The 13,135-nt window shown below is 45.4% G+C and overlaps 1 protein-coding gene and 1 pseudogene across 20 annotated transcripts in view; one reads left to right on the plus strand and one right to left on the minus strand.

Moving 5' to 3' along the window:
• Positions 1-13,135, plus strand: part of ANKHD1 (ankyrin repeat and KH domain containing 1) — a 173,003-nt gene that overhangs the window by 42,527 nt on the left and 117,341 nt on the right. For all 20 annotated transcript variants that reach the window (XM_084850861.1, XM_084850870.1, XM_084850862.1 and 17 more), the window contains exons 4-5: positions 1,378-1,525; positions 11,105-11,252. In XM_084850861.1, the coding sequence (XP_084706987.1) occupies positions 1,378-1,525; positions 11,105-11,252 (296 nt within the window). The remainder of the gene's footprint in view (positions 1-1,377; positions 1,526-11,104; positions 11,253-13,135) is intronic.
• On the minus strand, positions 4,165-5,596 carry LOC146347528 (uncharacterized; annotated as a pseudogene).

Consider the following 13,135-nt stretch of genomic DNA (forward strand, 5'->3'; position numbering starts at 1 on the left):
AGCAGTGAAGCACTGTACTATAATTAAAAGGAACAGTCCTTGTCTACAAGCTTACAGGGCTTGCCTTCTAACTTATGGTCTAAAATGTGCTGTTTATTGCCCAGTGCATATAGGATTTGGGGCCCTGAATTCCTTTCTTCCTGACACTAGTTCCTCCACAATGCCACAATTCTGCCTCCACAATGTGTCTCTTGTTTGGAGATCTCATTGTCAGCCTCTGCCTTGGTTCTCACTGATAGCCCTTATTATTTGTGTATTGATGAGGTAAAAGGGAGTAAGACCAGGCATTATTTCATAGAATATGTAAGTTTCAGAAAGTTCTTACCCTCTGCAAAATGTATTGGGAGAAGTCTTTTTGAATACATCCTGCTATTTAAAAGCTGGGGTTGTGTTGTTGAAAACGTAGCTTTATTAACAATGAACTTGCTTTCCCCGTTGTATTCATTGCAGGAAATAAGGTTTGAATATCTGGAGGACTAGACTTTAGGACCTTAGATTTTTTGGAAAGTGATATCTAGATCTCAAACATCTTTCACTTTTCACAATACAGGTCATAATTTGAGCTAAAGTGGGGAAAATAGTGTGTCTTCATGTTTTTAATTCATACCATGTTCACCTAAGATTTGAGGACTCGATACATCATACCTTCTGTCAAGTCCATCCCTTAGCCATTTTGCTTATCTAGGTATCTGGAAGGCATATGTTCCCCTTGTAGCATTTTGCCAAAATGTTAATAGGAAAACCATGTTGCACACCTCTCCAGGAGGTCCCTTAATATAGATCTGAGATTTAAACTTCATTTTTTTTTTTTGTAATCCTACCCTTTTAAACTGCTAGGGCAATCCTGGCTTCATCATCCCGCTTTAAAACTGTGTCCTACTAGTTCTGTCCCAAGAGCTACCATATAGTAATATAAAGATCAAGTGGTTTATGAAATACTTTGATATATTTGTATTTCTATTTACAAATAGGCTTTGTGTATTTTGAATTTATAATAAAATATTCTTTAAAAAAGACCAAGTGGTGGGTCTTAAACCATATCTTCCCATTAGAAACTTTCAAGGTTTTTACAGAGCTTTGGTTGTCCCAAATGGTGTGTGTGTGTGAGTGTGTGTATACATATATATACACACACACTTGTATATATATAAAATCTTCCCCAGATACAGTCTCAGCGGGAAAACATTGAGCAGGACCAGAGTTGCTAGCTGGTAGAGTTTTTTCTTAATATTGTTGCATTAATCCAGCTTTAAAGGACATCAGCTCTCTTTAACTTAAGAATTATATGCAATACATTTTTTTAATGGCAATATTACATGGGTAACTTATTTCAGATAATTTTCATATGGTCATTTTATTTAAAATATTATCTTCCAGTCGCAGTTTGGCAGAAGCATGCTCAGATGGGGATGTAAATGCTGTCCGGAAGCTGCTGGATGAAGGAAGAAGTGTAAATGAACATACAGAAGAAGGAGAGAGTCTACTTTGCTTGGCATGTTCAGCTGGGTATTATGAGTTGGCACAAGTGAGTGTGGGTTAGTTATCTAAACCTTTCCTTGTATGCAGCCTTCTATAGACACACATTTTAGTTCTTAAATTCCCTTTTCAGATTAAATGGAAGACTTTTACACTATGAGTGCAATACAAACATGAAACATCCATATCAATCCCTTCATGCTAAAACTTGTCATGAGCTCTGGAATAATGTAAATGCTCACAGAATGGAGTACTCATTTAAAGAGACAAAACAAAAGGTGGTAGTTTTATTTGCTTGCATGTTCAGTAGCTTTTGATGGCTTTCACCCTGCAAGCTTTAACTCTAATACTAGGAATACCAGGACACACACCAAACTGAAACCTGCAATAACATCACTGCCCTAATTCATTACTTCTCGTTTCTTCGCCTATTAATGGGTAAAGATGAACTTCAAGAGGATAGCTGCCATTGCTAATGCTTTATGATTTTTGAGCACAATGCTACTTGTCAGGAAGTGCGCTTGGGAAGATTGTTGGGGTGGGTCTGCCTCCTGCCGTTCTCATCCAGTGAACATCCTCCCTACTCCAGAAGATTCTCATCCCTTATTCCCCAAGTACAACACTATGGTGCCATCTAGTTCCACCACCACCATAGGCAGGAGGAGGGCAAAGATGACAGATGGGTGAAAGTGCAATTCCCATAGTGCTGCACTGTTAACCTTAGTCTAGGAACACAGTACAACACTATGACCCTGTTTGCATGTAATTTATTTATTTATTTAGTGTATTACTCGCCCATCTGGCTGGTCACCCAGCTGCTCTGGGTGATGTACAATAATGGCAACAGTTTAAAACAATAAAATTCTACATTAAAAACATCATATTTCTAAAAAATGCCCTAACCCACCCCAAATGCCTGCCTGAACAACCACGTTTTTAATGCGTGGTGGAAGCTCATTAAAGAGGGAGCATGGCGGAGTTCCCTAGGGAGGGAGTTCCACAGAGTGGGGGCCACCACAGAGAAGGCCCTCTCCCTCGTCCTCACCAGTCTAGCTGTCCTGGCTAATGGGACAGAGAGAAGGCCATAATGACAACCCATGGCTTAATTAACCCATGGGATGGCCGCGGTGGCTTAGTGGTTAAGACGCTGAACTGCAGACTGGAAGGATGGCAGGTCAGCAGTTCGAGACCCGAGTGCTGCGTGACGGAGTGAGCTCGTGTCTTCAGTCCCAGCTTCTGCCAACCTAGCAGTTCGAAAGCAAGAAATTGCAAGTAGATAAATAGGTACCGCCTCGGCGGGAAAGGTGACAGCATTCCGTGCACCTCGGTGTTCAGTCATGCTGGCCACATGACCACGGAAGCATCTTCGGACAGCGCTGGCTCTTCGGCTTAGAAACGGGGATGAGCACCGCACTCTAGAGTTGGGGACACCTTTACCTTTATGTTAGCTTAATTCATGAATTGGCCACCAGACAATCGAACACATCGTGGGTTGTTTTTCCAATGATGGGTTTTCCTTCACCGCCCTCACTGGCTCTTAGCCTGTATTCCAGGAGCCTTTGCAACTCCAAAGAGCAAGCAACTGCTGGCAAGTCTTCATCACATCAGCAGCCTCTTTGCTATTGGTCTGCTCAGTCATATGGGTGCGTAATAATCTTCACCTGGGAATAGCTGTACTGTTCTCTGGAAATTCCCCCCACTGCCCCAGTCTGCCTCCAGATTTTTCTATGGGCGGTTGTAACCGTGCAGTGACCAAACATGAAAACATTTCCTGCTGCTACAGTCTCCTTATCTATTGGGGCTGGAAAGAGCAGCCAGACTTGACTTTCCTTACAGGCACTGGATAAACCACTTAAAACCCCACATCCTCCCCTTGTCGTGCAATGTCACCCATGGAGGAAAACCTCCGACACCTACCCCAAACTGGCTTACCATGTAAGCCCACAACAGAGTACAAACTCCTCCCTTTAAACCCACAGCTGCAAGTTTGTTCATCTCCCCCTCCCCCTGCCCAGTTTTCTATGCCATTCCTTCCACCACCTCCACTCTAGGCTTTCCGTACCAAGCACGGAAGTACTTTAGGCTTGGTCTTCAACGGATCACACACTCCCCCTTCCATCCTGTGTGCTTCTTTCCCCTGCAAAGCACTTTTGTCGACAGGCTCATGCTAGACCACTAGGAATGCATAACACTATCCATAGCGGTGATGTGGGGGGAGATGGACTAACCCGAAGTTGCCTGGCAGTAACTCTCCTAGACACCCTGCCTGACGCATCACTCCCTCCACTCAAGTCTGCTAATTCTCTGGACTCACCTTTACATTAGGTATCAGTTGGTCTTTCACCCAACACCCCTATGGCCACAACTCCTTCCTTGCAGCCACTTTTATCTGGCTGATTTTTTTCTTACACAGATTTCAGACATGTATGTACAAGAAATGACATAGTGGTCAAGCTTTAACATATTTTAAAACATATTTTACTGATTTGTAATTCAGATTACATGATAGACAGGCTTTTGGTTAGTATGGAGCTAGTAATATATTTGTTAGGGTGGCAGTGCAAGAGAGGGGAACCGGAAAAGTAAGGGAAGGCAGGGATGCTTGGGTATAAAGCACATAATGTCCAGGTACCGTTAGTGAACATGACAACTGTGAAGGCTGCCATTTTACACAGAAACAAGAATTACTTAGTCACATGTAACACGTGGATAACGTTCCCAAAGAAAATCAGTTATAGCAGCATGCATTGCTCTGGCTTCATGCTGTGATGCTGTTTCTGAGTGGGGATTCAGCAGCCATGGAGTGGGCTGCTGGCACTGCCCACTGATGGGGATGGCATCCCGCTCATCACCTTGTCGTGGAAGCTTTCTTCCAGGAGTATGTCTCCCCTTGACTCAGATGTTGTGAAGGATGCACCACATCACTTTAACATCATCAGCAGTATCTTTGCCAACATCCAGAAGTGTGTAAAACGACCGCCACTGAGAGTCGAGCCGGCCAAACACGCTCTGTACTGGTAGTTTCGCCCTGCTGTGGTAGTAGTTGAAGTATTTCTCTTTGGCCATTTGTGGTGCTCGATAAGGTGTAATAAGCCATGGCTGAAGGGCAAAAGTCTGATCTCTGAGGATCAGGGGACATACTGGTACACTGTTCACCAGAATGGCAGTTGTTGAAGAAAGTGCCTGCAGCCAGCTAATCTACTGCAGGTGAACTCCAAAAGATAGCTGTGTCATGATTTCTGCATAAACGTCCATGAACCTGTTCTTTGCATCTACCAGTGCTTGCAAAACCATGCTGTAGAAAGACTTGCAGTTATAGTACTCTGCACTGCTACCTTCTGGAGTGAGGATACTTATGTGGGAAGAATCCAGCCTGCCCGCCCTGCCCCACCTCCACCCGAGAAAATCCCAGCTCCCTGGAGCCCTGCAGCACTTTTTCCTCGTTTCCAAACTTTATCACGGCAAGCAGATACAGTTCGTTGAGTACGTAGAGAGTTTCTTGGAAAACTTCACAGGCTGTGGATTTGCTGACATCAAAGGTGGTGCTGAATAGGAGGTAGCCAAGGTTGAAGGCAAGTTTGTAAAGTGTTAGAACAAGCCCTTTTAATTTTTTTATTTTACTGAAACAGCCAAATGCATTTCTTTATCTTGCCTTTGGATTATGGGTCTGATTTTGTCAGCAGTGGTCTCAGTGGTTGCTCGTGACATCCAGAAACTACCACAGAGGTGAACATTGTTCCATTCATCTAGCTCCAGCATCGACAGCCACACTCTTTCTGTCTATAGCAGACTCCAGCGGCACGTGATGGAGGGATCGGAGATCAGTTGCTCCACCATGGTGAATCTTGCCATGGCTGCTGTGGCCCTTTCCACAGCAGAGAGCATTCTCCAGCATATTCTTCTAAGGCGGTGCCTGTGGACACTTAACTGCTCCCTTACAAAGAGCAGTATTGAAGCCTCTGCAGCACTGATGGCACTTAGGTCAGTGCTTTACTTCTTCCACAGCAGCTTTCTGGAAATGTACACAGTATCGGTAATGCTCTTCCACAGAGTCACTATTCTCGATGAGGCACTGTAGGATTGCATATATTGTGGCCATGAGTGCAGCGTTGTCAGCCATATTTGTTTTTCAGACTTTGAAATCTGAGCAGTGAAATGCAGTCACTAGAGGACTGGTGTATTTATAGCGAAGTGGAATGGCTTGAGGAGGAGCAAGCTAGCACTAGAGGAAGGCTGGAGGAGGAGCAATAGAGAGCTAACTGTTGGAGGGGAAAGTTGTGGAGGAAAGGGGGGATGCCCTTTCCTCCATGGCTGGGGGCTGGCAAATCAGTGGCTGAAGGTACAGCAGAGGAGCAAGCAGAGCCAGAGTCCACAAACAGTTGGAGTCAGATCCAGTGTAACAAATAGCAAGCTAGACAGTACAGATAAAAGGGGTCATTCAAAGAGAGTAGTCAAATCTAGGCCAAGGTCACTTACAAAGAGGGGTCCAAGCAGAAGGCAGGGTCCAAAGGCAGGCAGTAGGCTGGAACTAGAGTCAAATGCCGACATTGTTTCCAGCATCCCCTGTAAGCTTCTACTGGGCTTTTTGTCCTGGAGCTGCCAGTGTCCCACCCAAGCCCCAGCTACAGTCGTTCAGGGAGTCCTCCTCATGAGGAGGGCCCCTGTGCTCCTGAGTAGACCTCTGCTGCAGCCTGGCACTTTGTCAAGGTTCTCTGTGTTGGGCCTGCCTCCTCTGGCGCCAGAGAGAGGCTGGAAAGATGGTACATACCCTCAGTTGCCCTAAATTTCTAAATTTGCATCGACTCTGAGGGCATTTTTTACACCATTAGCTGCAAGGGCTTATCCTCCCCTTTCCCATTAGCTAAATCTGTTTGCTGCTGTTCACTGTTACCTGAAGCACACAGCAGAGTTTCCACCTTAAGAGGAAAAGCTACTTGCACTCATGGCCTCATCTGCAAGTCTGTTTAAACACAGCCTGAACACTGCACTCTCAAGTTTATGGACTTGATGTTCTATGGCAATCACATCTTCTTTCATCCCAGCTTCTCTATGCTCGTTTTTATATAGGTGTTTGCAAAGGAGCCTGTATTGATTCTCAGACATTCTGACTGAAGTTGGAAAGGCAGGAGGGTTAGAAGCCCAGAGGGTTTGGGGAGGTAGTGAGGGAAAAGAAGGAAAATGCATAGTTACTAACACTGAAATGGCATAAATCACACGACCCACCACCCTTTCCCTGTCCAGCAACCACGCATGAATGCACCTTTTCTCCTCAGGCATCAGATTTTTCTGTAGAGAGAGGCAATCCCATGCCTCATCCATGCCTATACTAGCCCCATTGCCCTTTTCTCTTTTAAAACCTAATGTGAAATGCCCTTTCTTCGTTCTCATTTTCTAAGCCTTCTATTGCAACTTTGTTGCAGAATCTTAGAGAAAAGTCTCCTTCAGACAGAAACACTCCTCACCTCATTCTAGGAACAATGGGGCACCAGTTTCAGGACTGTATTACTGGAACATGAGTAGTAAAGGGGGACAGGGGAATGAGAGAAGGATACAGCAAGAATTGCAGAGTTGGTGTGTAATACGGTGGGGCGGGGGGGAGAGGAAATTAAGAAATGCTACATCAGGGGTTTAAACACCAGAGCTGCCATCTCTTCCCTGATCGGGCTTGAGATGCTCAGATAGAAGAACGCATTCCCCCCCCCCCCATCTGCTGTTCTATAGGAATGTGGGCACACTGTATTTGTGGTGCTACTTGTGGATGCCCAGCTGATACTGCCTTTCAAAAGGCGGCTGTGGTTCCAGTTGGCCAGGAACAAGAAGCTGTAGGGGCACATGATGAGGCCAAAGACCTCAAACTGGAGGCCTGACAAAGGGTCCTTGAGCATGCTTTACATGTTGAAAGGGAAGTGGAGTTGGTGCAGGCAGAAACTGTTGTTGGTCATATGGAAAAGGATGGTAGGCGACTGGTGCTGGATGACCTGGCAACATGTCTGTCAGGGCTGCTGATAATATTTGTAACACGTAGGTCTGCCTTTCAATCGTGGTGGTCCTTTCTGAGGCCTCCATACCTTTTCTCAGAGCATTTACCACAGACTCTACTGAGCCCTAATGCTTTGAGCAATGTGCCTTGTCACTCACACAGACTGGAGATGTTTGCTTGTCCTGTATCAACACTCATGTTTATCCAGCTCCAGAAGAACTTCATAGGTCCACTCCTCTGTCGTTTCTGTTGTGTACACCAAGTCTCTAGCTAGTTGGACATGAAAGGTTTTGCACCTATTCCTCAAGTGTGCTACTCTCTGAGCGTTCATCAGTGGCACCTCTCCTTCAGCTCCCTCCTCTGGTGCTTCTTGAATTGGAGTGTCTACTGCCTCCCACCGTGCTACTTGAATTGGAGCGTCTTTGGCCTCCTGTGGAGGAAGTTCCCCCTCCTCTGCTTTGAGCTGTGGCTACTCTTCCTGCATCTCCACTGTTTAGTTATAAAAGGGATGTCATGTGGGAAGGGAAAAAGAAATTCAATCAAAGAACGAAATTCAACTGTGGCTCAATAGCACATTCCTTATATACCCATCAGACACAAGCAGCTCCTTGCTGGCTGGTTCATATGTAGAATACACAGTTCAAAAGACCCTTATGAAGCACACTGACATGTACTTTGCGCTCTGAATTCACAATCACAAATGCTTCCTCCCTAAAGAGGCAGCATCCGTAGGAGGGAAACCAGTGAAAGAGGGGTCACTCGAATCAGAAAAAATACAACTCAATTTAGGATCAAGTGGCAGAGTCTGCCACCCATCCCTTCATTAAGTCTGCCACCCATCCCTTCCTCTAAATTCAAGAGAGGTGCAGTTTCAAGTGTGAGTTCCTCTGCAGAAGGGCAGAAATGGAATTGGACTGTTGGTTGGAGGACGGTGTGTGGCTGCTACTACCAGAAATAGGATGGCTGGCTTGTAGCGCCAACAGGAATGGGCTTGCCGAGCAAGTGCTGCAATGCTCACCTCTGCTGGCCCAAGCAATTTCCACCAAACTAGCAGGTGGGTGCTCTGTTCCATGTTCTGCATGAAGCAGTTTGTGAGGTGCAGCACTGGGATGTCTTCAGACTGTTGTGGATGGTACGGGACACTGTTGAGGGGTACTTGTGGTTAATTTCTGTGGCACATGCACAGGAACTCCTGAAATGTGTAGAGGCATTAGGGGTGGAGATTGCCATGCACCTGCTCTCCGTGTGGCCCCCACTTTCCTTGATGGTCCAGGAGTAAGCGATGTTGAATTTCTGGTTGGGGAAAGGCTGTCCATCGGTGGGTGATGGCTAACTCTGGGGTGCTGTGACGCAGGGATGCTGCTGCCAGCTGTATACCCTTCTATGTGATGTCCCTCCTATCAAGCAGAATTGTTGCCAACATGTCATAGAACAAGCGCTTATTTTGAGTAGTAATCTTTGAACTTCTGCAGTCCGTGCAACTTTTCCCTACACTACTCAGGGCTGCACACAAAGTCGCATGCTGTCATTTGCTCAGAAAACCATGTGAGCACCTCATCATGTATATAGGAGTTCTGTAGGGCCTGCTGTGTGTAGGGACTGGTTGAGAGATCTGTGAATATGCCCAATTCAGCAGATGTCCAGAAATGACCATGTAATCTCTGGGTTTTTTGGGTCCTGCTTGCCTGAGAAAGTGCCTGCAAGACATGTGATGCTTGTGAGACAGTACCACCGGTGGAAAAAAGTGAGGCAGTGTTGTCCTCCATTCTGGACTCCATGGAGCATGGAGATCTCCCAGCTATGGCAGATCAGTACAAGATGTGGTAGCAGCCAGATCCCTAGAAGTCACTACAGAGAAGACTGGGCAGCAGAAGGTGTGGAGAAAGCACTTCTCCCACCTTTTCCAACAGCCTGAGGAGAGTGAGGGAGTTTGGAATGACTACGTAGACTACTCTGAATGTTTTCTTTTTTAACCAGGGAAGGCAACTTAAGGTGTGGGAGTTTGGGATTGAGGGGGCAATTATTCATTGAAAACTGTAATTTGTTGTTGTAGGGCATTTTAAATTGCAGACATAACTAAGTTGGAATAGCGTAGCCACAGTGTATCAAGGATATTCAGTGTGATAAGAGCAATGTTCTTGTTGAAAGGCAAAGCACCCTGCCAGTTTAATGGGAAGCTTTTGTGCAGGAGAGAGGAGGTGGGATGAATGCCCTCAGTGCTGTTGCTAGGTAGACGTCAGTGTCCTTGCTTGGAAGAGAAAAGGGCTACTGATATCATGTGGCAGCACTTAGAACAGTTGGATTTTTACTGCTCAGGCCTGCTGCCTGATGAAACAAACCATGCACAACCCACAATTCTGGTTTCGGACATAATGACAGCCCGTGGTTTGAACAACCCAGAGTTCACAACCAGCAACAAGCCATGGGTTAACAACCCACAGTTAACTCATCGTCCTGGATTCAACAATCCATGGGTTAATTAAGCCATGGGCTGTTACATGCGGTCTATATGAGGAGAGGAAAGCTGGCAGGCGAAGATCACCTCAGGCCCCTGCTACAGCTGGACTTGCTGCCTGCCTCCCACAGGGCCATTACCACCAACTGCCTTGTGGGAACAACCCCAGAAGAGAGATAGAGGCAGGTAGGCAAAGATCACCTCAGGCCCCTTCTCTAGCTGACTGTTCCTACCTTCCTCAGCAGGGCTTTCTACCATCAGCTGCTCCGTGGGATGAATCCTTAATTGTTGTTTTTAATATTGTTTTAAAATGGCTTTTATTAATGTATTGTTGTTTCACTTGTAAGATGCCTTGGTAGGATTTTATCCTGAAAGGTGGGATATAAATAATGATAGATGGATGGATGGATGGATGGATACTAGCAGTGGCATGATTGCAATGAAATGGAATTTACTACCTGATTATTAGTTCAGGGCAATTTCTGCATGTCCCTTGGAAGTATAAAATTGCATAGCTGCCCTCATCTGTCTTTAGGTCATCTTAGTAATGATCTCCTGTGTTTCACTTCCACACTCTTCTCATCCTTGTCTGGTATCAGCAGCTTGTTCTGCCCTCATGCTTTCATCCAGCTTCTTTGTCTGCTTCCCTTCTTGTTTGTCTACTTCTTACATTGTAAGCCGTCTGAGGAGGGACTCTTTTCTACAGGGCCAGCATAGTGCTGGTGTTAAATAATCCCTCTTGTGACTGAGCATCTGATTCTTGTCTGTCACAGAGAGAATGACTCGGTTCGCATGTCATGATAAGCCACCATAGGTTAATTAACCCACGGGGCTCCAAGATGTGCACTGGCCGCCATTTTGCATATGAAAGTGGGGGCGCTACAGCTTGTTGTGTCGTGCAAATCTGGGTGTCGTGGCTTATTTGAGGGTTAAACAAGCCTTGGATAACCCTAGAACAACCCATTGTTTAACTCTCAAATGACCCATGACGCCCAGGTTCGCACGACCCAACAAGCCTCCACTTCAATTCGCATTTTCAAAATAGTGGCTAGCGCATGTCTCGGAACTCCATGGGTTAAGTAATGCACGGTGGCTTATTGTGACATGCAAGTCAGCCCAATGACTAAGAAGAAATCTTTAAAAGTGGAATAATAATGGTAAGCCTAATGTTAACTTCTGTTTAATTTATGCAGGTATTGCTTGCTATGCATGCAAACGTTGAAGACAGAGGGAATAAAGGAGATATAACCCCACTCATGGCAGCAGCCAGTGGAGGTTATGTGGACATTGTGAAACTGCTACTTGTTCATTGTGCTGATGTCAATGCCCAATCTTCAACAGGTAAGGGGATGAAGAGCAACTAATAAGTGGATGCAAGTCCTAGTTTCCTTCTTGCAGGTTCTGTATGACAAGATTCTTGCTGGAAATAAATACACATTATTTAGAGAAAAGTAGGGTTAAGTATGACAAGTAACACTTTCTAAACAATGTCTTTTAAATAAACACTCAGATAAACCTTGGTGAAGAAACGGAACTAGTATTAGTATTACCTATCATATTTTAAAAGTAGCATTGTACATTTTGGGAGAAATGAAACATCTTGACACAGTAACTTTTAAGTTGGTGTAAGGCATTTCTGCAAGAAATACTAGATATTAATTGAAATGGCAGTATACGAATTGAAAATACCTTCTTAGAATGTTTCCTTATTATCGGAGTTATTGTGGACCATTATATATATATTTTAAAGATTCCATATAATTCTTGGGTATACTGCAGATTTAAAACCCTATAGAGTCTTTTTCCACACTCTGAGGTTGACACAGTTCTGGCAGTAGAATCTTTAATCCATCTGGCAGGTAGAGGTGATCTAGTAACTGCTACCCCAGATGACAGTCTTGTAAGCCATGTTCTATAAACGGGCAAATCCAAGTTCCAGAGAGTACCCAAAACTGTTTTCATTGAAGTGAAGCTGGCAATAGAACAGGGGTGGGCAACTGCAGAGTGTTGGGGAGCTGCATTGGAGCCCCCCGGAACTCTCCACATGTCTCTCTCACTACAGCTGCTGCCACAACCGGAAGTGACAGTGTGGCTGCATTCTCAGTGATTCTGCTGGGAAACAAGATGTGTGAGGAGAATTGTGCCCCCCTGAATCCAAGAACAGCAAACAGTTGCTGGGAATTTGGGTGCGTGGCTGTGGTGGAGGCAGCATTGCAGATGCAGGGGAGCCAGTAGGTGCTGCAAAACTTCCCTGGGGGGCATGTTACCCACCCCTGCAGTAAAGAATGGGGTACAGGTGCCTGCCAGGATCGGGCAGCAGAATATGACATTAGTTCTGTGGTTGTATTTCAGAAGTATTAGTTTGCCAGCATCATGAAGGACAAATTTGGGCAACCCTTCATATCCTGGAAAGGCACCTTCTAGATATGCCCCCATGACAGAAAATATGTATCATGGTCCAAAGAAGCTGGGAGGCATCAAATTCCTTTGTTTCAGCTACAAAAAAGAATTTAAGTTCCCAGTTTGGTGTGAGAAGGCATCCAACGATAGGTCTATTCTCCAGACTGCAAGGAAAATCAGGGGTCACATGACCAACATTTTTGCCTCAATATTAGTGATCTTGGGGTGCTCCCTCAGTTCATCCCTGCATTTCGCACAGGAGAGAGCAAATTTATCTGGAGTCTCTTGATTTCAATCACTCCCCATAGCCTTCCTGTGCTTTCTGTTTGTTTGCTCCTTCCTATCCATCCCCCCCCTTCCCCAGGTCCTTTCCTATTTCAGTCCTCTTGAGTTCTGCTGCCCTTTTCCATGCCACCATTAAGGTACAGAATCGCCCTGAGTCTGCAAAGCAGAAGACAAAGGCAATCAAACATATTTGAGTAACATGGAGTAATGTGTAGACCTAGAGTGCTTCTAATGCTGCCTCCACGTGCCTAATGCCTTTAGTGGTGAAGAAACCTCTGGCAAGCCTGCGCATACCAGCTTGAGCTGTCATTGGAGCTCTGCCACACCCATAGATGCTGGTTTTAGCCGGCTTGAGGATCAACTGGAAACCAAAGGCAGAGGTAGCTCCACCTCCTCTACAGAAAACATAACCAAGCACCACTGGCTGCAACTCTGCCTCAGAGACACGGGCTACCTTGATGACACTCTCTCTACCAGGTCTTTTAAGGATAACTTCTTTATTTATTACATTTCTATACCGCCCAATAGCTGAAGCTGTC

The sequence above is a fragment of the Heloderma suspectum genome, chromosome 4, assembly GCF_057233095.1.
Source record: "Heloderma suspectum isolate Gila_16-S chromosome 4, 16-S_ref, whole genome shotgun sequence".
Lineage (NCBI taxonomy): Eukaryota > Metazoa > Chordata > Lepidosauria > Squamata > Helodermatidae > Heloderma > Heloderma suspectum.